The sequence below is a fragment of the Papio anubis genome, chromosome 10 (assembly GCF_008728515.1).
Source record: "Papio anubis isolate 15944 chromosome 10, Panubis1.0, whole genome shotgun sequence".
In the NCBI taxonomy this organism is placed as follows: Eukaryota; Metazoa; Chordata; class Mammalia; order Primates; family Cercopithecidae; genus Papio; species Papio anubis.
This window is the reverse complement of record NC_044985.1, coordinates 52,522,061-52,546,803: the sequence shown is the minus strand read 5'-3', so window position 1 is coordinate 52,546,803 and position 24,743 is coordinate 52,522,061. Positions and strand designations below refer to the sequence as shown.

The following is a 24,743-nucleotide window of genomic DNA, read 5'->3' as shown; positions in this document are numbered from 1 at the left end:
ACGCACCACCATGCCCAGCTAATTTTGTATTTTTAGTAGAAACGGGGTTTCAGCATGCTGGTCAGGCTGGTCTCAAACTCCTGACCTCAGGTGATCCACCCGTCTAGGCCTCCCAAAGTGCTGGGATTACAGGCATGAGCCACTGTGCCGGGCCCAAAGGAAGAGTTTTTAACTAAGCTCCTTTGACATCACACTAATGGGTTGAATTGTGTCTCCCAAGAAGAAGGTGAAGTCCTACTCCCCAGTGCCTGTGAATGTGGCCTCATATGGGAATAGGGTCTTTGCAGATGATGATCAAGTTAAGATGAGGTCACTAGGATGGGCCCAAACCCTATATGGATGTGTTCTTATATAAAGGGAAAATGTGGACATAAACAGACATGTACACAGAGAAAATGCCACGTGAACATGAAGGCATAGATCTGAGTGGTGCATCTACAAGCCAAGGAATGCCAAAGATTACCAGCAAATCATCAGAAGCCAGGACAGAGGCACAGTACAAATTCTCCCTCACAGCCCTCAGAACGCACCTCTGACTGCTAGCCTCCAGAACTGTGAGCCAATACACTTCTGTTGTTTAAGCCACTAAGTCTGTGGTACGTTGTTATGATGGCCCTAAAAACTAATGCAATTGGCCAGGCGTGGTGGCTCACGCCTGTAATCCTAGCACTTTGGGAGGCCGAGGCGGGCAGATCACAAGGTCAGGAGATCGAGATCATCCTGGCTAACACATTGAAACCCCATCTCTACTAAAAATACAAAAAAATTAGCCGGGCATGGTGGCAGGCGCCTGTAGTCTCAGCTATTCAGGAGGCTGAGGCAGGAGAATTGCTTGAACCCAGGAGGCGGAGGTTGCAGTGAGCCGAGATCATGCCACTGCACTCTAGCATGGGTGACAGAGCGAGACTCCACCTTAAACAAAAATAAAAACAAAACAAATACAACTAGTAAGGAACAGAAAACTGTCCTACTGATCTCAGGATATTAGCACTAATCAGATTAGCTCTAGATTATAATCATTGGCAATAAAATAAATTACGATTGGATTAACCAAGCAGTAACTTTCTAATGGGAATCTGCAGTGGTAGCCAACACCAGATTTAGAAAATGAATTTCTATTACTTTCTGTGCAGGACAAGGCTCAGTAGGAAGTCCGGGCATGCCCTCCAAAAGCAAACCCCTTGGTTCTTTTGGATAGATTGAATCACTCTCATCTTAAACCTATTTTACCATGTCCTATTTATAGGACCATCTATAGCTAAAATGAGGGCATCTTCATATCACTTATGACTACAGAGAATAAAAATGTAGGGAATTAAGTTCAATTTATATTATGTTTTCCCTTTTAATATGGACCCTAAGAGTTTTCACTGCATTTTTCAGTCTGTTAATCTATTTTTATTGTATTTTTAGAATTATTTATGATGTTATTTCATTTGGGAAACAATCCCAGAGCTCTCTAACAACTAGTCTAATACCTGCATGTTTTCACACAAATTAACTCCATGTCACAGACTGAGGAAAGAAAGACAGCCCTCTTCTATAAAATGAAATCCAGAGATGATGGGCTATTGATCTATTGCTAAATTACTATTCTTTTTTTTTTTTTTTTCTGTTAGTACAGCTGTGCTTTAAGTTGATTTTATCACTTTTTGTAAGAAAGTCATTGTAGGATGTATGTTAAGGCCTAGCTGCAGAAAACAACCATTTGGTGTCAGAATTTGCCCAGACATAAGGAAAGGCTGAGGCCAGTATTTTGAGACAATGAAGCCAGTCAATAAATATCTCATTGCACTTAAAAATAGATTTCTCTGCTCTAGGAATATGTCCCAGTTGATGGAAAGAGAGAGAAAAAGAGAGTGCTGGTTAACAGCCAACTGGGAGAGACCATCACCCTTGATGAACTCAGATGCTCTGGAACCCCAGGAAATCTCTATCATTCAGTAGGAGTGGCTTCAGGTACTGTTAAAAAGAAGTTATATGACCTACTTAAAGGGGGTTTTATGAAAAATAAAATGTGTTAAGAGCCCAAGTCTACTAGGGGCTCAATGTCTGGAACGATTGCTGCTGACCTGTAAAGCTCTGCATCACGTGACTCTGGCAGCCTCTCTGATTTCCCTTCCTGCCAGTCACAACTTGGCTGATTCTACTCCTACTCAGTGGCCAACTGCCATCCTGCCTCAGGGCCTTTGCACTTGCTGTGGCCTCTGCCGAGTGCTTCTGCTACATAGCCGCATGGTATTCTCCTTTGTGTCATCCCCAACAGAAGATGCTCGAACATCACCACCGCAGAGGTTTGCCCCATCTAAAAAAGGATCCTCGCCACTCTCCCCTTACAGTTTTATTTGTGTCTTATTGTATCTTGTATCACATTATAATTTTTTAGTTTACTCTGGTGAACACCCCTAGGATGTGAACAGTTCCATAAGGATCAAGAATGGCTTTGTTCGTTGCTGTATCCCTAGGCCTAGAAGAGTGCTTGGCACACAACAGGCACTCAGCATGTATGTCACAAATGAATGAATGAATAAGTGAATGGACTTCCCACCAGGTCCTGGTTGGAATTCTTACTGGTCTCTGCCATAGACTTGTTCTTACCTCACCACTTTTGAGAACTGTAAATGAACAAGCTGTTTAGATGCAGTCTCTGTAGTTTGAGCTGTGCTCAGCCCTGATGTTAGAGCACACTGCTGTCTAGCACTTGAAATAGCTAGACACATAAACCCTTTCTGAGTCCAGGAAAGCTAACCAGAGGGCTGTTTAGGTCTTTTCTTTCCAGCATTGCATTCTTTCTTAGAAGTAGCACAAAGAGCATTAAATAGGATAATGCTTTTTATAATGTTCAGCTCAGTGCAAGGCACAAAAATCATTCTTACTAAATATTAATTCTTCTAATGTGATCATTGTGTATTCAGAAGGAATACACAGAGGTGGGGATGGTGTGGGAGGAAGAATCCCCAGATTTCTTGTCCTTTGGCTCTAGAACAATCCTGAATGGTTTCTAACAGGAAAGGTAATGCTGTCAGTCACAGCCTCTTCCTCAGAATTCCATTCTACTTTCAGAATGTTCTTACAGGCTATACAAAGGTGTTTCTGAGGCTAAGCAGACCTAAAAAGGACACCAGAAAGAAGTGTTGCTTTTCTTTATGTTGTTAAGTTTATTCCACTTGGGGAAAAAAAAAGTTGGGCTTTGGTGGTATGAAAAAGGGGTGCTTGTTCACTTTGAGGTGATTTGGGGCTTTTTTTTTTTTTTTTTTTTTTAGTTTGGCCAGCTTTTCTCCTGTGCCCCGGTGTTTCTGCTGGCTTTCTCTTGAGCATAATAGGAAACCAGCCTAAAGAGGTTCAACTACCACACAGCATTTCTTGTGTTGGGAGTCTTCTCTTTACAGACAAGTACCTTAGAAATCTTCAGCAGGGCAGATCTGTGGGTTTATAGAATGGTATATAGGTTAAAAGTTCCTGTATATTGCACATAAAGAGAGTGTCCAAACAGTGGTCTCCTGACAAAGGTGTTGCATCACCTTTGTGACATGCTGATGCTTGACCTGTGTTCTCTCTAGGCAAGAAACAGGAACCTCCAACACTTACTGGGCACTTACAATGTGCTAGGCATCATTCTAAGTGCTTTAGGTATATTTCCTCATTTAATCCCTGATAACCCGTGAGGCAGGTATACTCTGTCTACCCATTTCATGGAAGGGAACACCAAGGCACAGAGAGTTGGGTCAGTCACTAGCCTGAGGGCACACAGGAAGGAAGTGATGGTGACAGACTTAGATTCCAGCCCTGGGCAATCTGGCTGGGGAACCTGCCTGCTTAACCACACCTCTTTCCTACCTCTGAAGTTTTGGGGAAGAGATTGCAGATGGAGAATTGTGGGAGAAGTGGAACAAAAGTGCTTTCAAAAATGGATACCGCCTCTCACTTCACCTTTAATTGCAGTGTTCTGAATCAGCACAGCTCCTGGAGGCTGTGTAGCTGGAGTCCCAATTCACAGCAGCCTCGGTGCAGACATAATGAGCTTCCGGGCCTATTCCAAAGGCATCTGTGCAGTTGCAAGGCATTTGGGGAATAGGAAGTGGGGATGTTGAGGGTCTGGCAAAGTGGGAAGGATGGGGGCTCTGACAGCAAATGTTACCGAGCTAACACTTTGGGCTGGAGTGAGTTGGACACTGCCTCTCTGAACAGCACGAGTGTACCCTCTCTCTCTGCCTGTAACTTACTGATGACCCCAAAGGGTTTAGAACTAGCATTCAAATCAACCAAGCAAAGCAGGCTGCAATCATCTACTCTTGCATTTTAAATCCTAATGACCAGTTTGGGAACCTGAGCAAATTACTCTGCAAGACAGAAGGAAATGAAATGCAGTGGGGAGGATGGGTGTGGGACAGTGTCACTGTGCACTCTTTCTGCATAGATATAACGAAACCTCTCCCAGGCCTTTAGCCCTGAATGGCTTTTATCTCAACAGATGTTAACGGTTAAATTCTTCCCCTGAGAGAATCGCTCTTTTATACGAAGCCATGTTCCAAGTGGCAAGCGTGAAGAAAGCTGTTATTTTTGTAAGTCAGAATGTTTGTAAATGGAAACAAACACTTCCACGGCTCTTCCATGCTTCCGGTCTAATGAGGCAATATATGTATCCTTTCAGGATGCCTGCTAAATAGAAATAAAATGACCTAGGTGTTTTCCCAAGGCAGAGGCAGCAAGGCATACCCCACTTAGAATGATTTCTTCTCATCTCTCAAAAGGAGGTGCTTTATCTCGGTTCAAGCTGAAAAAGTACCACATGCAAAGGGAGTAGAGAGAGCAGAGCTAATCTCACATTGAGATGTGAAATTTTCATTCCCTCATTAAAATAGTCAGAAACAAGCTTGTAAAGACATTGTGCTTAATTCTCTAGCCCTTTCCCATTTTTTTCTTTCCATTCTACTGCCACCATAGCTAATACAAGTTAAAATGCCTTCTCCAAGCAATTGTCTTGGCCTGTTGCATTGGTGATGCATATATATTTTGATAGGCAACCCAATCTCAGAATAGTCCAGTGGTTTTAAAGATTCTGGACCCTGCCCTGTAAATATATACACCTACTATATACCCACAAAAATTAAAAATTAAAAAATTTTTTAATACCCTAAAAAAGATTCTGGACCAAGAAAATGACATGCCCTGACTTTTAATCCATTTATATTCTAATTTTCTCTCAGCATGCAAGGCTGGTCAATATTATTTCATTAGTAATAATGAAGGCCAGTTGATAAGTCAAAGAGCAATGTTTGACTGTTTGACTTAGAATTTAAAATAAATTATCTTTTTGAAAGAAAAGAGAGATGGAAAATATCTGGTTACAGATTCAGTATTTTAGATAAAGTACAAATTAAACTGTAAGAATATGTGACCATGTAATCAATTTTAGACTATCCCGCCTTTGTAAAATTAAGATAATGAAAAGTAGTTTAAAAAACAAACTGTAGTTGCCCCCCTGTGTCTATGAGGAATTAATTAAAATGGAGCTAAGGCCAGGAGCAGTGACTTGAGCCTGTAATCCCATCTACTCCAGAGGACGAGGAGGGAGAATCATTGAGACCAAGGGTTTGAGACCAACCTAGGCAACATATCAAGATCCCATTTCTACAAAATTGTTTAAAATTAGCCCAGAGTGGAGGCACACACTTGCAGTCCTAGCTACTTGAGAGGCTGAGGCGAGAGGAGTTCCTGAGCACAGGAGTTTGAGGCTGCAGTGAGCTGTAATTGCACCACTGCACTCCAGCCTGAGCAGCAGAATGAGAACCCCATCTCTAAAAAACATAAAACAGGGCTAAGCCCTTCTCATGCTTGAAAGAAGCAGGTGACAGAGTCCTCCCTTCATTATAAATTGAGAAGGAATTTTAGTAACCTCAAATTCTTCTGTCGGGATATCACACATCTTTTAAGTTCCTTCTTTGGACCAGCACCAGCTTCTGGTTTGCGGGTGGATGTGCTGATATTTTCCACCCAAACTTCATTGGTATGTCTTTTGAAAGACCATCACAAACTCCTCTTACAAACAGGTTGTAAAGTTCATTACCGGCAGCTTGAAACACATTTTCATATGGACGCTCTGTCGTTGGAGTGGCTGGCTCACTTGCTAGCCCAGTGCAGCATTACTAATTGTCTTAATTCTGCTTCCTGAGAACAGTATAAAAAATGCTGAAACAGGAGGATAAGACCTGAATGATGCCTTTCTTGAGTGTCTAGTCTGTGAGTCTCACTGAGACCCGGCTCACTCTGGCCCAGGGTAAACGTGAGCGATGGCAGCTGTAGAACTTCAGAGCCTAAAGTGTGCGTTCATTCCCAAGCTTAGTGCATTAGTGTGTGGGGTAAGGGCGGACAGGGTGCATTGTGGTGAGGGAATTCAGATAAAGTGGATGAGAAAGGCAGTTTTCAAAACTTTTTAGCAGGGAAACAAAATTTTATACAGAATCCCACCGTATCTTATAAATACCAGTCAAGTTGATCTGATTAAAAGGGAGAAAGAGTGAGGAGGAAGCAGAGCCCTGCCCATGTAACCTCCTCCTCACCCCCTGAGGTAGCCCCTGCGGGCTCCCCACAAACCCCTTGAGCTATAAGGTTTGAAAGCCACTGGGCTTCATGACTGCTGCTGTCCCTTTCCATACAGGACCCTAAGACTCTGCAAAGGGGGCCGAACCAGGACCCCCTGAGCATGGTGGGTCCCCCACAGCAGTGCCCAAAACTGCCTATCCACTTGGGGATACCCTGGCACTGAGCCTGGGTTGAGCTGGGTAGGAATCCAAATGTATCATATTTTCCATATCCCCATCTGTAAATCAGAAATGGAGAGAAGTATGTATGCTGTGGGTTGTGAGATAATTAAAGAGATCAAGTTAAGACACATTTAACACAGTGGCTGGTCTATGGGTTGTGCTGAATAAATGGTCTCTCCTGTGATTTTATTATTTTTTCTAGCTTTTGTTCAAAATAATATGCTACATATTATGCCAGTAAGTGTCTTTGACATACCCACTTATGACTCCTCAGAAATAGCCTAACTTGATCTTCTTTAACGTTGTGAGTGCCTGGAAGGCACAGAGTCACTCATACATTAGTGTCTCCATTTACTCAGTAAGCATCTATTGAATGCCTACTCTGCGGGAGGCCCATGCTAGTCACGTGGGACACAAAGACCCTCAAGGAGTTCAGCCTCTAGGGAAGGAGACAGACAAGTGAACAGAGAATAACAGTGCAGGCTGTAAGAGCTACGACAGAGGCAAGCACTAATTCTGCACATAGAACTGAGGAGCATTTTTTGGAGACTAGAGACTGGAGTTAAGGAAGGCCTGCCATGGTAGGATGACTGGATCTTAAAGAATGTGTTGAATGCAGCCAGGCAATGAAGGTGATGAAACATCTACCAGGCAGGCGATACAGCCTGTGCAAATGCAGGGACCCACGTGTGGTGGCAGTGGTGGTGATGGCAGGAGTGTGAGTGGGATACAAGTGGGGTGGGATTGCAAGTGGCTCAGTAAGGAGAGAGGCAGGGATCATGCGGAGATGGAGAGAGACAAAGTAAACAGGAAGGCAGAGTTCAGATCTCAAAGGCCCTTTTATAAAATGATGAGGGCTAAATTTTATCCTAAAGGTCATGGGAGTCTTTGAAGGATCTTAAACAGGGTCATGGCTACAGAGTGAAAGGTGCATTAAAGATAGGCACAGGGCCTCAGCTAGCCCACAGATTCAGGTAACTTTGCTTGGATTGGAAACGGGCGTCCTCTAAAGGGGCACAGCTCTGTCAGAGTAAAAGGCTTAAGGGGTAAGAGTGGATTGGATTTCTGCCTCCATTCATCCCACTCAGCCGTGTGCCTTTGTGTAGCATACAAACTCCACGGCTATAAGGCAGCATTCCTAGACAGAATAGTTTGAGAGAGTTTTGCCAGAACAGTGGAAGAGGCCATAAAATAAAAAGAAAGCTATGGATATCAAAGGGGTTTCAAAGAGAGAAATACGGTCTTAGTCATGAGTTGAGATGGACAGAATCATGGATATGGATGGTCCCAGGCATTGAGCTTGATTGACTGGGCAGTGGTTCCCAGAAGGAGGACCAGCTTTGGAGAAGAGCAGATAAACCCTGTTTTGGACATATTGACTTTGTGGTTCCATGGGACTTCTAGGTGGAAATGTCCAATATACTGTGAAATATATGGTTTGAAGTACGGTTTAGACATGTTCCTAGTACTGCACATTTGTAAATCATCAATATGCAAGAGAGCTAAAACTGTGGGAGTTAAGGTCACCCAGGATAACGGTAGAGTGGAAGATGATTTTTCAAATATTTAATTTCAATTTGTTATTGCTTTGTTGACAGTGTCTGCAATGAATCATGGATTGAACAAGTGGCCAACTATACCTCCTTCTTTTAATCTTTTCTTTTTAAAGTTCAGAGCAGCAGATCTTGGCATTTGAAAACCTGATCTTAAACTCCCGTACAGAGGAACAATTGATTTTCCAGTCAAAGCCTGTTTAAACATTAGCTGTGAAGATGCAGGAAGCCAAACATTCACAAAGTGTTTCTGAGAATGTACCTTTGTCTCTTTAAATCTGATCTGTAATTGTATTAAAGTGAACCTGATAACTTTGGCATTAGACATTGTAGGAGCTGCTATGTTTCTCTGGCTAAATCTGTTCGCTACTGCGAAAAAAGAAGCTGAAGTAGCTAATTGGATAAAAGAAGCTAAGCATGACCATGAATTGCAGAATATCCAGGCAAAAGGGTGTTTTAGTAACAACTGCATTTTCTTTTTTTTTTTTTTTTTTTTTGAGACGGAGTCTCGCTCTGTCGCCCGGGCTGGAGTGCAGTGGCCGGATCTCAGCTCACTGCAAGCTCCACCCCCCGGGTTCACGCCATTCTCCTGCCTCAGCCTCCACTCAATCAGAATAAGTGCAAGAGAGCAGCTGAGTTTGGAAAGGAAACATTCTCTGGCCTGGCAGCTTGACTGTGGTGCTGCCTCTGGTATCCAAGTGCTAACGCAGAGCTCTGTCAAGCAGAACCACATTCCAGGAGCTCTGAAGTAAGGGGTCTGGAAACGCACACCTCCAAGGACAGTAAAGGCCTTGTTCTAATAATGTAGGTATAATAATTTTTAAAAACTCTTAACTATCTTTCATTTATTTAAAAAAATTTCTTAGGAAAATAGAGATGGGTTGTGCTATGTTGACCAGGCTCAAACTCCTGGCCTCAAGCAATCCTCCCATCTCGGCCTCCCAAAGTGCTAGGATTGCAGGCATGAGCCACTGCACCCAGCCCATTTATTTATTTATTCAGTCTGCAAGTATTTACTGAATGCATTTTAGGTGGCAGGTACCCCTCATTCAAAACCCCATGTCCTCCTTCACTGTATTTTGCATCCTGCTGGTCACGGATTTGCCTTCATCGTTGTCTGTCATAACCCTCAATGGAAATGCCTACTGAATATATTCCAAGACTACCATTTTACTTTCTTATTGGGTTTCCCATTACTTGTCTGTAACCGTAAGTAACAAGATAGCTTCTTTTGAAGAGTAATGGCTTTCCAGGTATTTTTCTAATACAAGGGAAGCTTACCATTGTTTCACATGTAATAAGCCCACCTTTAAGAGGAAAATAAGGCCAAGGCTCATTTCTAGATAGCTGGTGGGAATCAGCCTTCTATCCAATGTATATCTAGAGGAGGAATTTCTGACTTCACAGAATGGGGAGAGTCGAGGCAAATGTAATCCCAGCCATGCTGTGACCATCCATCCTTGTTGATATGGTTTAATAAATAACCAACATAATTGTTGACTCAGTTCAAACACACTAGGAAGAGGGAGTGACCTCAGAATCACGTTACTGTGTGGGAGAGAAATGATCCAGCCCTGAGAAGTGGCCTATGTCTTTGCCTGCTAATACACAGGTATGCTGTCTAAAAGTATATAATGTGCCACATATTCATAGATTAATAGAATATTTGTGTCCATTAGAAAACAGTTATTCCCAAATGCCATCTCTTTTAGTGTGGACAAGCATCCTTCAGGTTAACTACATGATCTAAAAGCTGAGCAAGGGGAGGAAACTTGAAAGCTCAAGATAAGGAGACACTGCAAATGTACATTTACCAGGAATCAATACAAAACAACTTTAAAAATCGCTTCTTGCTAAGGGGAAATAATTTAATTGTACAAGTTTAGCTTTAGAAAATGTTCAGAAAAGCATTTATTACATAAATGACCTAATATGTAGCATAATATTTTTTGATCTCGGTAAAACATTAGATCTGTTCTTTGTACTCATACTATACAGTCTTTATCCAGGAATGTGCTTGTAATTTTGCTAACCAGTAGACTCTTGAGATGTTCAAATTCTAAATTCTTCTCTATAAGGAGGTAAAGCTATGAGTGGAGATATCTTCAGCTACCCAAGTGTTTCTTCCCCACTGGACATATTTGTCACTCTAGAATAAGTGATTGGAGGGTTTCACACATTAATAGGTTCAGGGCAGATGGCAGCCCTAGGAAGAGACTTCAAGAAAACAAAAATAAGAAATGAAGGCTCTGACTGTATGAAGAAAGTGGATGTCGGTGGCAAGGTGGGGATGTGGAGTGATCTAGAAAAAGGAAAAACAGTGAGACAGACTTCAAGCAGTGACCCCCCACCCCAGAGTTTTTCAGTTCACTATTGAGTCTGTTTACCAGCAGGCATCATCTATTGCCTGTCTTCTATCTTCACAGCTCTCTACCAGGCACTAATTTTGAACTCTCAGATACCAAATAATTAATGCCTAGATGACTACAACCCAGGTTATATGCCTGGCTGATACATGCATAGATTCTTCCTGGTCTGCAGGCAGAAGGTGGCTTTCTAATCTAGGTAATGAGTTGAATTTGTAGGATTCATACAAATAACTGGTCTTATTTAAAATAATTTCCTTTGGGACTGATAACAATATTTTCTTATAAAAGAAATGCCCTCTCAGATGGCCCCTCCTGCTTTCTCTGTCATGGAACCAGAGCAATTTGGCTGTTAGGGACAAACAGAGAGCCAAATCATGAATGAACTCCCATTCACAATAGCTTCAAAGAAAATAAAATACCTAGGAATCCAACTTACAAGGGATGTAAAGGACTTCTTCAAGGAGAACTACAAACCACTGCTCAGTGAAATAAAAGAGGACACAAACAGATGGAAGAACATACCATGCTCATGGATAGGAAGAATCAATATTGTGAAAATGGCCATACTGCCCAAGGTAATTTATAGATTCAATGCCATCCCCATTAAGCTACCAGTGACTTTCTTCACAGAATTGGAAAAAATTGCTTTAAAGTTTATATGGAACCAAAAAAGAGCCCACCTTGCCAAGACAATCCTATGCCAAAAGAACAAAGCTGGAGGCATCATGCTACCTGACTTCAAACTATACTACAAGGCTACAGTAACCAAAACAGCATGGTACTGGTACCAAAAAAACAGAGATATAGACCAATGGAACAAAACAGAGCCCTCAGAAATAATACCACACATCTACAGCCATCTGATCTTTGACAAACCTGACAAAAACAAGAAATGGGGAAAGGATTCCCTAGTTAATAAATGGTGCTGGGATAATTGGCTAGCCATAAGTAGAAAGCTGAAACTGGATCCTTTCCTTACTCCTTATACGAAAATTAATTCAAGATGGATTAGAGACTTAAATGTTAGACCTAAAACCATAAAAATCCTAGAAGAAAACCTAGGTAATACCATTCAGGACATAGGCATGGGCAAGGACTTCATGTCTAAAACACCAAAAGCAATGGCAACAAAAGCCAAAATTGACAAATGAGATCTAATTAAACTAAAGAGCTTCTGCACAGCAAAAGAAACTACCATCAGAGTGAACAGGCAACCTACAGAATGGGAGAAATTTTTTGCAATCTACTCATCTGACAAAGGGCTAATATCCAGAACCTATAAAGAACTCAATCAAATTTACAAGAAAAAAACAAACAACCCCATCAAAAAGTGGGCAAAGGATATGAACAGACACTTCTCAAAAGAAGATGTTCATACAGCCAACAGACACATGAAAAAATGCTCATCATCACTGGCCATCAGAGAAATGCAAATCAAAACCACAATGAGATACCATCTCACACCAGTCAGAATGGCAATCATTAAAAAATCAGGAAACAACAGGTGCTAGAGAGGATGTGGAGAAATAGGAACACTTTTATACTGTTGGTGGGACTGTAAACTAGTTCAATCATTGTGGAAAACAGTGTGGCGATTCCTCAAGGATCTAGAACTAGAAATACCATTTGACCCAGCCATCCCATTACTGGGGATATACCCAAAGGATTATAAGTCATGCTGCTATAAAGACACATGCACACGTATGTTCATTGCGGCACTATTCACAATAGCAAAGACTTAGAATCAACCCAAATGTCCATCAGTGACAGACTGGATTAAGAAAATGTGGCACATATACACCATGGAATACTATGCAGCCATAAAAAAGGATGAGTTTGTGTCCTTTGTAGGGACATGGATGCATCATTCTCAGCAAACTATCGCAAGAACAGAAAACCAAATACCGCATGTTCTCACTCATAGGTGGGAATTGAACAATGAGATCACTTGGACATAGGAAGGGGAGCATCACACACCAGGTCCTATTGTGGGGAGGGGGTAGGGGGGAGGGATAGCATTACCTATTGTAAATGACGAGTTAATGGGTACAGCACACCAACAAGGCACATGTATACATATGTAACAAACCTGCACGTTGTGCACATGTACCCTAGAACTTAAAGAATAAAAAAAGGCCGGGCGCGGTGGCTCAAGCCTGTAATCCCAGCACTTTGGGAGGCCGAGACGGGTGGATCACGAGGTCAGGAGATCAAGACCATCCTGGCTAACACGGTGAAACCCCGTCTCTACTAAAAAATACAAAAAACTAGCCGGGCGAGATGGCGGGCACCTGTAGTCCCAGCTACTCGGGAGGCTGATGCAGGAGAATGGCGTGAACCCGGGAGGCGGAGCTTGCAGTGAGCTGAGATCTGGCCACTGCACTCCAGCCTGGGCGGCAGAGCGAGACTCCGTCTCAAAAAAAAAAAAAAAAAAAAAAAAAAAAAGAATTAAAAAAAAATCATGAATAAACTTAATACACTGAACTGTACATTTAAAAATGGCTAAAATAGCATATTTATGTTATGTATATCTTACTAAAATAAGAAATAAACTATGAAAAAAAATTTGGCTGTTAGGTTAGAAGTTACTTCATATTTAAAATGTTTCTCTTTTTGACTCCTTTTGACAAACCTGGTTTCGTTCTTTATAAAAGTCTGTTTGAGCTCTCTCATATCTTTCTTTGGCCTCATTCATTTGGTGCTGATAAAGCTAATGTTTTCCTTTTGTCTTGACCTTGAAGGAAACCAAAACATTCCTCTCAAAAATGCTGGGGATTGTTGAGTTTAAAAAACTCTGCCCCTCTCTCTGCTTTTCCCACCTAAAGACAGTCCAACACTTGCTTATCTGCTCAGAGATAGTGGTGCCAGAGGATCTAGGAGCAGACTTTAATCTTCCCATATATTTACCTTCCCACATTTTCCTGCCTTTTGGAAGCCCGAAGATGCTATCTTCTTTGTCTTGTCCCTATTAGGATTTCTGGCTCTTTGGTGAGATACTATTTAAGCATGACCCCTAAGCCACTGCCTTGAGAGAGAAATGCTTTGGAACTGAGGCCTCTCCCATGTGATGGGTATAGCATGTGTTCATAAATTTCTGCTTGTTTTTTGTTAATCTAACTTGTTTTCAGAAGAGTATCTCAACTAAGAGCTTGAAAAGGGAGAGAAAAGAAATTATGTTTTGTCCCCTACAACCTACTAATTCAGGATTCAATCAGTCCATGGCGTCTTTGGTCTTATGGCACACATTCAATATTTAAAATGTGAAATAGTTTAAACAGTCTCTTCTGAAGGTCTCTTTAGACTTGCTTATTACAGAGCTATCTAGCAGTAGGGAAAAGGCCTAAAAAGTCCCTTATGACCAAATTCAGTCCTTGGGTTTTCTCATTTTAAGCAGGGCTTTTATAACTTTCTTGACTGAGTTAAATGTCCTCATTTCAGCACAGTGAACAGTTTTACACATGATCACACCTAGTATTAAGAAGACAATGCTGAAAATGGTGACTTTTCATTCATCCACCTGACAGTGACTAAGGAAATCAAAAAGCCAGGCTCTAAGAGGTCAGCATACAATGATGAGTAAGACAGCCTCTGCCTTTCTAGAGGAGAGAAAAATGTAAACTAATAATTGCTGTTGGTGTGAAAAGTGCAATAATGAGAGTATGCATCAGATCCAACAGTGGGCCCCAGGAGAGGGTAATAAACCCAGTCTGAGGAATCAGAAGAGACTTGACTGAGCCTTCCTAAGCAGAATTACTTCCTGTTGTTTCTTGATTTTTATGGCATCCAGTTGATAAATGTGCAATAGGGGAGAATCATTCTTCAAGCAATCTCTCGAGTACCAAAATATAACACCACATTCTGGAAAGTAGGACAGCTTGTAATCACTCCTCCAGTCATATCACTTGCTGCAACTAAAGAGGAAAAACCATTTATTGCAAACGTGCATTTTGTACCTTTGCTGAAGAACAGATGTGACCTGTTTGCAGAAATTCTCTCCATTTTGAGAAAACTCCTTTAGGTTCTTGTATACTTTATTATACTGAAAAACAAGAACAACAACAACAAAAAACAATGAACAGGAAGATTACAAGCAACTCTGAAGATAGAGCACCTATAAATTCAGAAAACTACTATAACCATGATATATGATTTATACTGTCATTATAAATGATCGTGCAGCTACAGGCATGCATACCTTTTGGATGAGTTCTTAAAATCAAGATGAGGTCTCTTCTGCCTGGATATGAAAGACCCTGGAGAACTTTTCAAAAATAAAGCTGATCTGTTTCTCTCCTCAGCCAAATGCAAACAATTCAGCAGTGGGGTGCATTTGACGCCTGGAATGTCACAGGAATGTCACCCCAATTGTTCCCAGGAAGGACAAAAAAATATATTCTGAAGGATGCCACATAACTTTTTATGTCCCCTCCTGCACACACAAACTTCAAAATTATATTTCTGGGGCTCATGACAAACCGTGAGCCATTAGAGTGAGCTGAGCCTTTCTCATCTGAGATAGGAAACTGAGTAAATAACCTGGTAAGAAAACTTTGTCCTAGTCCTTCTCTGTCTCATTTAATTCCAGTAAGAAAATGTTATCATAATGAGTTGAACATTTTGGCTAAACCAAACCATTATAAATTTATTAATTACCCTTTATAAATTCATGTATATTTGAATTTAGCCTGCGGACACAAGAATTTCCAGTAAAAGTTTTTGTCATTTGATTTAGAACTCCACAATGTCTTCCTGGAAACTATAAATGTAGACATTGATGACAATAGATTTTAAGTGCCTAAACAGAGAAGCTAAATGTCAATTGATTCTGCAGCTTTTTCTGACACAGAGCAAGTGAATTAGATGATGGAACATCCCAGACACACTCTCTCATAGTTTCCATCTGGGAGGTGCAACAGCAGATTGCATTTTTCAAAATGAGATTTTACATAAGAGGACCCAAATTCAGTATGGATTGAGAGCTGTGCTGTTCTTTGCTCATACAATGAGCCAGCCTATTCCAGTGTTCAGATATCGCCAGCATTCAGTTGGGCACCATATTGAGAAGGGAAAAAGGAAGGAAATTCACATTTACTGAGTGCCTCCTATTGCAGTGGGCACATTCACAAACCCACACGCCCTCAGGGCCCAGAAAGCCATTCAGTCAACAAAGCACTTGGTATGTGGTGCTAGCAGAGTATCAAACTAAGGACATAGGGTGACAGAGGAGGAAAGACCTAAAGAAATGAGCTGATCCAGGTCCCTACCTTTGGTGATGGAACAAACTAACACCTAGGATACAGGAACATTCTTACCATATCCATTTACCTTTATGCAGTAGTTTAACTTTCCTGTGAATTTAACACAGAAAGCTGTGATAGGACTTCATAGATGTATATTAATATTAGCAAACCACTTCCTTGAAACTGCCTGGGACACGAGGAAAGTGGTGAGGGTGCAAAGCTTTAATGAGAAAATTGTTAATTTCTAAAGCAGAGTTTGCAAAATCCTGTGGCTGCTGGCACCAGTCAGGCCCCTGAATGAGTGAGGAGCAGGGTGGGGACTGTGAGCTGGAGAGGCAGCTGTTAGAACCATTCTGGCCCATCACTGCCACCTGGAATGTGGCCCAGGAAAGCCAGATCTCCCACTTTGTCCAAAAAAACTGAAATCAGGATTTGCATCCGAAACATGATTTTTTTTTAATGGTAGCAAACAATTCACAAATTAAAAAAACTCTGCAGTGTAAACAAAACACACTTGTAGTGAGGTTCCAATTTGTAGCCCCTCTCATGAAGGAGAAATAATCCTCCTGTCAGAGTCATGAAAGTAAAATCACTGTTTGGCAATCAAGCTTTCTAATTTTTATTTCCAATAAAACTAACTTGCCATATATGAAAGGTATGATACTATTAAGGCCTCCTTCCTCCCCTTACAGGCACACTGGGGAAGTTTAGGGGAGTATTTTGAAATTGTGAGAAGATCTGCAGTAAAGAACCTTGTTTAGCCTCTTTGTTTACTCCTATGTTACCTAAACATGTTCACTAGATTTCTCCCTAAGCCTTTTGTCGTCTTCTGCAACACCTAATAGCATCCCATGAAACACACCTCAGTGTCATGAGAAGAAAATGCATAAATGTTTAGCAGGGTACATGCTCCTGGAATAAGGTCATTTCTCAGCCTCCCTCAACCTTAGGTGTTAATCATGTGACTAAAAGCTATCCAAGGAGATGTGAGGGAAGGTTTTGTATGAGGTTTCAGTAAAGGCTTGTTTGCACTCTTGTCTTCCTTCTGGACTTGAAAATGCAGGCCAAAGCCATAAAGTGGTATTGAGATTGGACATAATGCATTAAGAACATAGAGTGGAAAGAGAAAAAGAGCCTGGGTTCCTGATGGCTGTAAAGGACACCACAGGAGCCCTCAACTCTCTACTTTTGGACTTATTTTATGTGTGAGAAAAATACAATGTTTTTTTAAAGACGTATGTATTTGGGGTTTTTCTAATATGCAGCTGAACATAGTTCTAACTCATACAGGGTCTTTTTGCTTTGAATTATGAAATTTTTTTATGTTTTATAACATGATGATACAGAAAATAATAATAATGCACATTAGATACTCACTACCTAAGTTATAGAGATAGTAACACTTTGCTGCTTCTCTCTCTTTAAACAACTTTTTTTTTTCTTTTCATAATTTATTTGGCTATTCTGAGGCATTTATTGTAACATATGAACATTTGTCTAATTACATATCTTTTTAAATCCCCGTTGGGATCCTGATTGGAATTGTATTACATACATACATCAATTTGGGAAAACTGACTTTTTAACGGTGTTTAGACTTTCTATCCAAGGACATAGTAAGTTTTTGCGTTTGTTCAAATTTTATTTTATGTTCAATAAAATTTTATTATTTTCTTTATAGGTCCTGTGGCTTTCTTATTTGATTTATTTAGAACTATCTCACAGTCTTAAGCTGTGGATTTTTATGTATTGTCTTACTGACTTCTCTCTCCAGCCCACAGCAAAGCAGAAACAGACTCAACAAAAAGCCATGGGGCTGTGTGCAAGAGAGAAAGACCTGGATGCATATGCTTACGAAGTAAATCTTCTACTCTCAAACACTATAAAGCTGGGGCTGAGGATGGGAGAAAAGAAAGCAGAGAGATGGATTCGAGGGATTTCGAGTAGGAAGGAGAAAAAGAACCTTCCATTAGGGGAAGCAGGAGTGGAAGGAAGAGACTTCAAGACGAAATGTCCTACGGGAAAGGCCCTTACCAGTCCACCATCACCAGAGGATAGTCTGCACACAGAAGTTACCTATGGGAGAGAATTAAGGGACCCTGGACATCAAGTGTGGGATGGGGCATGTAGAGAAAACTCTGCCCATAACCAATGTAAAAATGAGTAGAACCAGTTGAGAATTTTTCTATGTGCTTGTGTTACAGGGGCTGCTGCATTTCCTAAACTGATCAAGCCATCAAAACTCCCTAAGACACATTTTTAAATACTGTCTCAAGGGAACTAGTTTTAGGAGGCTAGGCCATGCTGAAAGTTTATAAGCCAGTGATTGAAAACTCAATGGCCTTTAGTGGCAGTGGTGAAGCCTGTGGCAAAGGCATTCACATTCAACCTCTTAAAGTAAGGGGCTGCTGGAACAAAGCACAGTCTATGGCCTCCATTGACCCTAGGGCTGCCAGCTCTAGAATTTGGAAGATGATTTTCCGTCATTTCGTAGACTAGTACTTTCTAACTTTTTCCCCAAAATGGCACATGTAGAAAATATTTGTACTGGAAGAGTGTGGTAAATAGATACAGTTGTTCCAGGAAGAGGGAACTGGCCCATGGCTTTGCCTCCTACCTCGCTCCCAGCCATACTCTGTCAATTCAAGGGTGCAGAGGACTTGTGTCTCAGGTACACCTGTAACCATCCTCAGACGTCAAACTCCAGTATGCCCAGGCACATGCAAGTTGAGAAGGTCTTCATAATTGTTAATTTAGTGATCAGATAAGAGATGAGGTTATGAGAGCAATGGAGAGAATCTTTACCTCTGATCCTATATACTATGCACCAGAAATTCCCCAACAAACCCTGATCCAGATTGAGATAAAGGTGACATCAATAAATAAAAGAGTTGCTAAGAATATTTTCATTATCCCAGCATAAATCCTTATTTAGAATCAATGATTCTGTACTTTTCATCATGTACCATCTACTCAGACTTGGAGATAAAAACTGTGAAAAGCAGATCCACTTAAATGCCAAAGCAGACCTCCAGAGACCATATAATTCTCTCTCTCTCTCTCTCTCTCTCTCTCTCTCTGTGTGTGTGTGTGTGTGTGTGTGTGTTCAGAAAATCTTGGAACATACCTGCTTTGTGGGGGTGAAATCACTTGACTTTAGTTTTGGTTGTCTTACTCCTACCTCACCACACTCCCACCCACTAGAGAGGACTCTGAAAGGGGTCCATGGAGCACAGTTTGGAAGCCACTGAAGTCTAATTCCTTTATTTACAGTTAAGGCCCAAAGAGATAACGATAATCTAATTAGTTAGAGACAGAGTTGTGATTAGAAATGTTAGGTATGAAAATCAATTAGAGAATCCATTAGAATCAAATACATTTATAAATGGCTGATCTTTTTAATCACACTAAGTTTACTCCAAGTTATAGTAACCTTTAAGTGTCATGTGCAATACAGCTGGCTTCTTAATGTCATCAACCAGCAGCAGAAGAAGGGCTTGCTGTGGTCGCAGGGAGGTGGAAGGCAATTTTGGTGTTCTTTTCCTACCCATTGAGCTTTTAAATATCCTAACCCCCTACCAAATATTCATTTCAGAGAATAATCTACTATTGATTCTACATCTCCATATGAATTCATATTAATATGCTGCTTCTCCTGGGGAATCATTAATTATTAGGAAAAACAAAAAACATTACGAGGCTTTTCTCCCCAGATAAAGGGATTTCAGTCTGGTAGTGGAATATCTGGGATCTTCCTAAGCCCCTAAAAAAATAATAACCCCTTCACAAATAGACAACTGGTCTATACAGACATTTCCCATTCAGCCATTAGGAAAATGTTTCTTCCCAGAATTTGTAAGCAAATTCTGTTGATAAATATAGCCATTACAGAAAACATTCAGTAATCCAGCCAATCAGCACATGAAATGGTTAGACAGATGACTTGTAAAGATTATAAAGTGCCTACATCAAGCCTGGCCTACCTGCTCTTTCTGGTTGAATGATTAAGAGGGTTAAATTTAGTTCTAGAAAGAATTATAGAAAAATTTATTTGTATTGATGCTAGTATGGAATAATTTTTTTTGAATAATGATGATCCTCACAGTGTTAAAGAAACCATGATATTCCACTTAAATTTAACACTGGATGCCAGGCTCTGTGCTACTGATATCATGTGAGTTCTGATTCACTGGGGGCGATGTTTCAAAGCACTGCCCCTCTATGAAGGGAATCCATGTACGTGTTCACCAGCTGCGTAGTATTTGGGATCCCTGTGGCAGACTGCCGCAGATTATGGGATATGGAACATTAAAAAGCATAGTCTACTCCATCCTCTCCTTCTTTTACTTTACACATGAGGAAACAGAGGTCCAAGAACGGCATGTTACACATCTCATTGATGCACACTGGAGAGGCTGTGGGCCACATGACGCCCATGCCAGATGCAGCCTCCTTCTGTATTTTTGCAGTGACTCAGATTCTCCCAGGTGCTATGGACCATGGCACCGGCACCATCTGAGTTAGTGACAGTCATTGTCTGGTGTCCAGGCTAAGCCACCAAGATGGGAAGCTCAGGTTGACATCTGAGCCAGGTTACCAACCTGAGGAGCAACCTGGTGCCATTTCAATGGAGGATGACATGAGGGGAGTGGCTGACTGTGTGGAGCCCAGAAGACTTGCTTTAACAGACCCCTTCCTGGATACTGAATGAGTGTGTAAAAAGTAAAAATTTGCTCAAGCCTGTAATCCCAGCACTTTCGGAGGCCGAGACGGGTGGATCACGAGGTCAGGAGATCGAGAACATCCTGGTTAACACGGTGAAACCCTGTCTCTACTAAGAATACAAAAAACTAGCCGGGCGAGGTGGCGGGCGCCTGCAGTCCCAGCTACTGGGGAGGCTGAGGCAGGAGAATGGCGTAAACCCGGGAGGCGGAGCTTGCAGTGAGCTGAGATCTGGCCACTGCACTCCAGCCTGGGCGACAGAGCGAGACTCCGTCTCAAAAAAAAAAAAAAAAAAAAAGTAAAAATTTGGCTACAGCTTGTTACTTGTCCTTGATTTCTATGTGATTGTTTGATAGGAAGGTGCTATTAATACTTTCTTGTGATTGAATTATTTCCTTTGGAGATAATTGGATCCTACTTCCTCACCTTTCTTGCACATGGATTTGAAGATGAGTTCCCTAGACATATTTTTAGGTTTAAGAGCTAAACCTAAACCTTCACAGGCAATGGGGCATCAAGGCCCAGAGCCAATTCTTCTCCTTGTCAAAAACAGAACTTTAAAGATATCTTAAAGATATCTTCTTCAAATAAGTTCTGACACTCTCAAGATTAGTCCTACACAGCATTTAGGCAATCTTATGCCAACCTGGTGACAATAATTTGAACTCAAACACTGACCTGGCTCTTTGAGGTTGACGGGCCCAGCTATCAGCCTATTTTGCCCATTAAAACTTGATCTAAAAGAGATTTTTAAATTTTTTCGTACCATGAGCCCTTTTTGTAGTCTCATGAAACCTATTTGATTCAGAATAACATTTTTAAGTAGCGTAGGGTTACAAAGGAAATGAATTATATATTTTTAGAGTGTATTTTTAAAATTATGATATTATATGCTTTTTAATTAACATGCTAAATTACATATCTTAAGTATTACCAACATTTTGAAGTCAGGTTGAATGTAAATATTTCTAGATACGTGCAACAACTGTCATGTTGTTATAAAATTTCTGATTTTTATTGGTTACAAAGTCACAGACACTACACAGATATTACTAGCAGTATTGGGGCTTATTGCCTATATTCTGGATTGAATAAAATTCTAAATCTCAATTAGAAATCAGTACAAATAGAGATTTGTTTTCACTGAAGTTCATGCAACCCACTGAGTTCCATACGTGGGTATATTGGTATGGGCCCGGTTAAGAACTGTAGCTAAGACTTTATGAATTGTGCTCTGTGCAACTCTAGGGACTCATGGAAAGGGACATTTTGCAGGTGCTTAAAGCTTTGGGTTATTTTATAAAACTACCTAAGTGTTTCATGAGGCACTCATTTGCAATCCATTTCCTTGTCTTATTTTGTTCCCAAACTGTAGATTCATCTTCACATAGCATTGTTTCCCAAGTACAAGCTAAGAATGTACCAGGAAATCAACTTGAACACTTGATTAAGATGAAACAATTGCAAATAAATAAATGTTCTGTGACTTTAGAGGGTATGGAAACCCAGGCTGAAGGGATATCCGCCTCCCCATGACTCCCGGATACTTTTGGTGGCAATGAGCCCATACAGATGACCTTCAGAGTTTTAGACAAGGACAGGAGTCCTTGGCCCAGCAGAGCACAAGGAACTATTCAGCATGTCAGGGAGTGGAGCTTTAAGCGGACCCAGAAGTATGGTTATGGGTTGCCTTGGGGGCTGCTGAAAGAAAACATTTCTCCACATTTGAAGACTGACTTTGCTGCCTGCAAAAACAATGCTAGGCCTTCAGTTTCCTTTTTATGTATTTATTTATTCTTCTCGTTTTAAACTTAATTACATCTGGCCTCCATTTCCCTCTCTTCTGTCCATTGAACTCGTCCCCTGGTGTTAATTGTCTTCTTTGGTTACTATTAGTGCCAAGATTTTGCTGCCACTTATCCCACGCCTGTCCTGGCCTGCCACCCTGATACAAAATCATCGAGTAGGAGTGTTGAGACAGGGGAGGATTTTACAGTTTAGTAAGGGAGCAACCTCAAGGAGAGATAAATAAATGATAAAAGACTACTTAAAAATTATTCCTAATTACCAATGGAGAGAAGACTGAGATTGAAGTAATTAAAGGTGGAAGTTTCACTCTTAAAAATCTATATATAACAATATCATTGGAATTTGTTTCTACATTAAGCACAAATTATTTTTGTGTTTAAAGACAGTAAAATTAGGCAGAATTGGCTACTATCTTGTCATTAGTAAAATTACTAGTCATTTATGAGTTCATCTCATTTAGCTCATCTGATTTTCTGCAATAGTAGCCATAGTTCCATCTTTTCCAACCATGTGCTTTTCTTACCCACTGAATAAACAAAAAGGAAATCAATAATCTTCTGCTGGTCTTCTTCTTCATGGCTCTATCTCAGCACCCATTTATCTGCTGCTCCACAGTTTGTGTTACTAATACATGAAGGATGACTGAAACCTCTTGCTTATGACGTCACCAATCTTAGCTTTTCAGCCCCATGTGTTGGGATAAAACACTGACCCTCCTCAATTACTTTATTTTCAAAGTAAACATATCCCCTTTTATTTTAGTTGCTTCTTATTTCCTAAATTACGTCTCTGCTATTGCCACCAGTGACCTCACAATGTCTTTGGACTTCTGACCAAACTTATATTTTTCGTAGTGCTCCGAATATTACCAAAACAAGCAAACATGGAACAAACATGCTGCTAAACCAGTCTGAGAACTACTGCAGGCCAGGCAGAGCGGAGAGTCTATCCTTCCTCCTGCAGGACTTGTGATCCTTGACTCAACAAATGAGGGCAAAAAAGCACAAAAACTCTCCTCCCTCACTTTATTCTCAGAGCCAAAAATTGGCTGCAGACATTCTGTGTGTTTTTGTATCCACTCCACACGCGATGTTGGCACCATGGGTGTATGTCTTAAGAATGTTTTCCAAACAGCCACCATCTGGATCCAAATATGATGCTTTACTCACTCAAAACTTTTTCCAAGAATATGAGAAGGAAAGATGACAATTACCTGCCCTGTCATTTCCTAGAAAAAGCTCTGTTTTTAAACTGAAACAAAGAAAAACCACAAATTTTTGTACCACAGCCAATATCTAAATGTGTTTGGTTTCTGAGTGTCTCAAATTTCTTAAGTTAAAATCCATTAATATATAAACCCACCCTCCACCCTCCTCACACGCAGGCACACAACCCACACCGAGCTACTCACCGGACAATCTGTCAGTGGATCCCTCATGTCGAAATGTGTCTGGCTTTTGTCCTTTCACCTACGCTCCAGCATTCTAGACACTGTAATCAAGGTTGGGTGTGTACTGGACTTCCGGGATTCAAAGGGCCTAGAGTACGTCAGTCCTTGTCAAACACACCAAGGAGGAAGTCCCAGCTCTGGACTTTCATCCCGTTTGTTTTCTGAGAAAGTAAAGAACTGCTCTGGATGAAGAGAGCCAGGGTGAGACAGTGCGAATGACTTCTCTAAACCCTCAGAGGGCAGGATCCTGAGTCCTGAACAGCGTAACATTGAGATAAGGCACAGAAGCTGCAATGTGTCTCCAATAATTCTAGCGCTCGGTCTGACAGTGCAAGAACACATATCCTCTCAGCCTGTAGTATTAATCATGCTTGTTATTTTCTATATTGTATGATGCTTTGACTTTTTGGGACCTCGTGGACTTGGAGAGAGACTGCCTGTCTGAGGGTTAGCTAATTCCTAGAGAGAGCAAACAACTGGCTTGTGAGCATGCCTTTAATATGCAAACCAACAAATCTAGAGCCCAACCGCCCCGCCCACCTCCTTTATCCAGCTCTCAAATACCAAGCCCATATTCCCCCACCCCCTAAAATCCCACAGGGCCAGATACCAAACAACTAGGAACCTACTCCTGTAGAACTATAACTACAGAATGTTCAGAAACAGCTATCAGGACAAAGTGTACACTAACCACTTCTCCGAGCCTAACTCCACTCTCCCTCCAGCCCCAACAGGATCAAGAGGCTAAGCTTTCAATGTAAAGAAAACAATTGCCTAGATTTGGCCTCATTTTTCATCACTCAAAAGGATAGACAGAATAAGAACTCAACCACAGC

General features: G+C 41.1%; 1 protein-coding gene across 3 annotated transcripts in view; it reads right to left on the bottom strand.

The window, feature by feature from the left end:
• The window catches only part of NOSTRIN (nitric oxide synthase trafficking), a 63,396-nt gene extending 39,107 nt beyond the window's left edge, over positions 1-24,289 (bottom strand). Inside the window, exons 1-2 of one of the 3 annotated variants that reach the window (XM_021924371.2) lie at positions 23,869-24,289; positions 14,640-14,725 (exon numbers count right to left, since the gene is read on the bottom strand). In XM_021924371.2, the coding sequence (XP_021780063.1) occupies positions 14,640-14,725; positions 23,869-23,895 (113 nt within the window). In that variant the 5' untranslated portion in view covers positions 23,896-24,289. The remainder of the gene's footprint in view (positions 1-14,639; positions 14,726-23,868) is intronic. The other 2 variants (XM_021924370.2, XM_003907568.5) reach the window with 2 other exon arrangements.
• Positions 24,290-24,743: the final 454 nt, after the last annotated feature.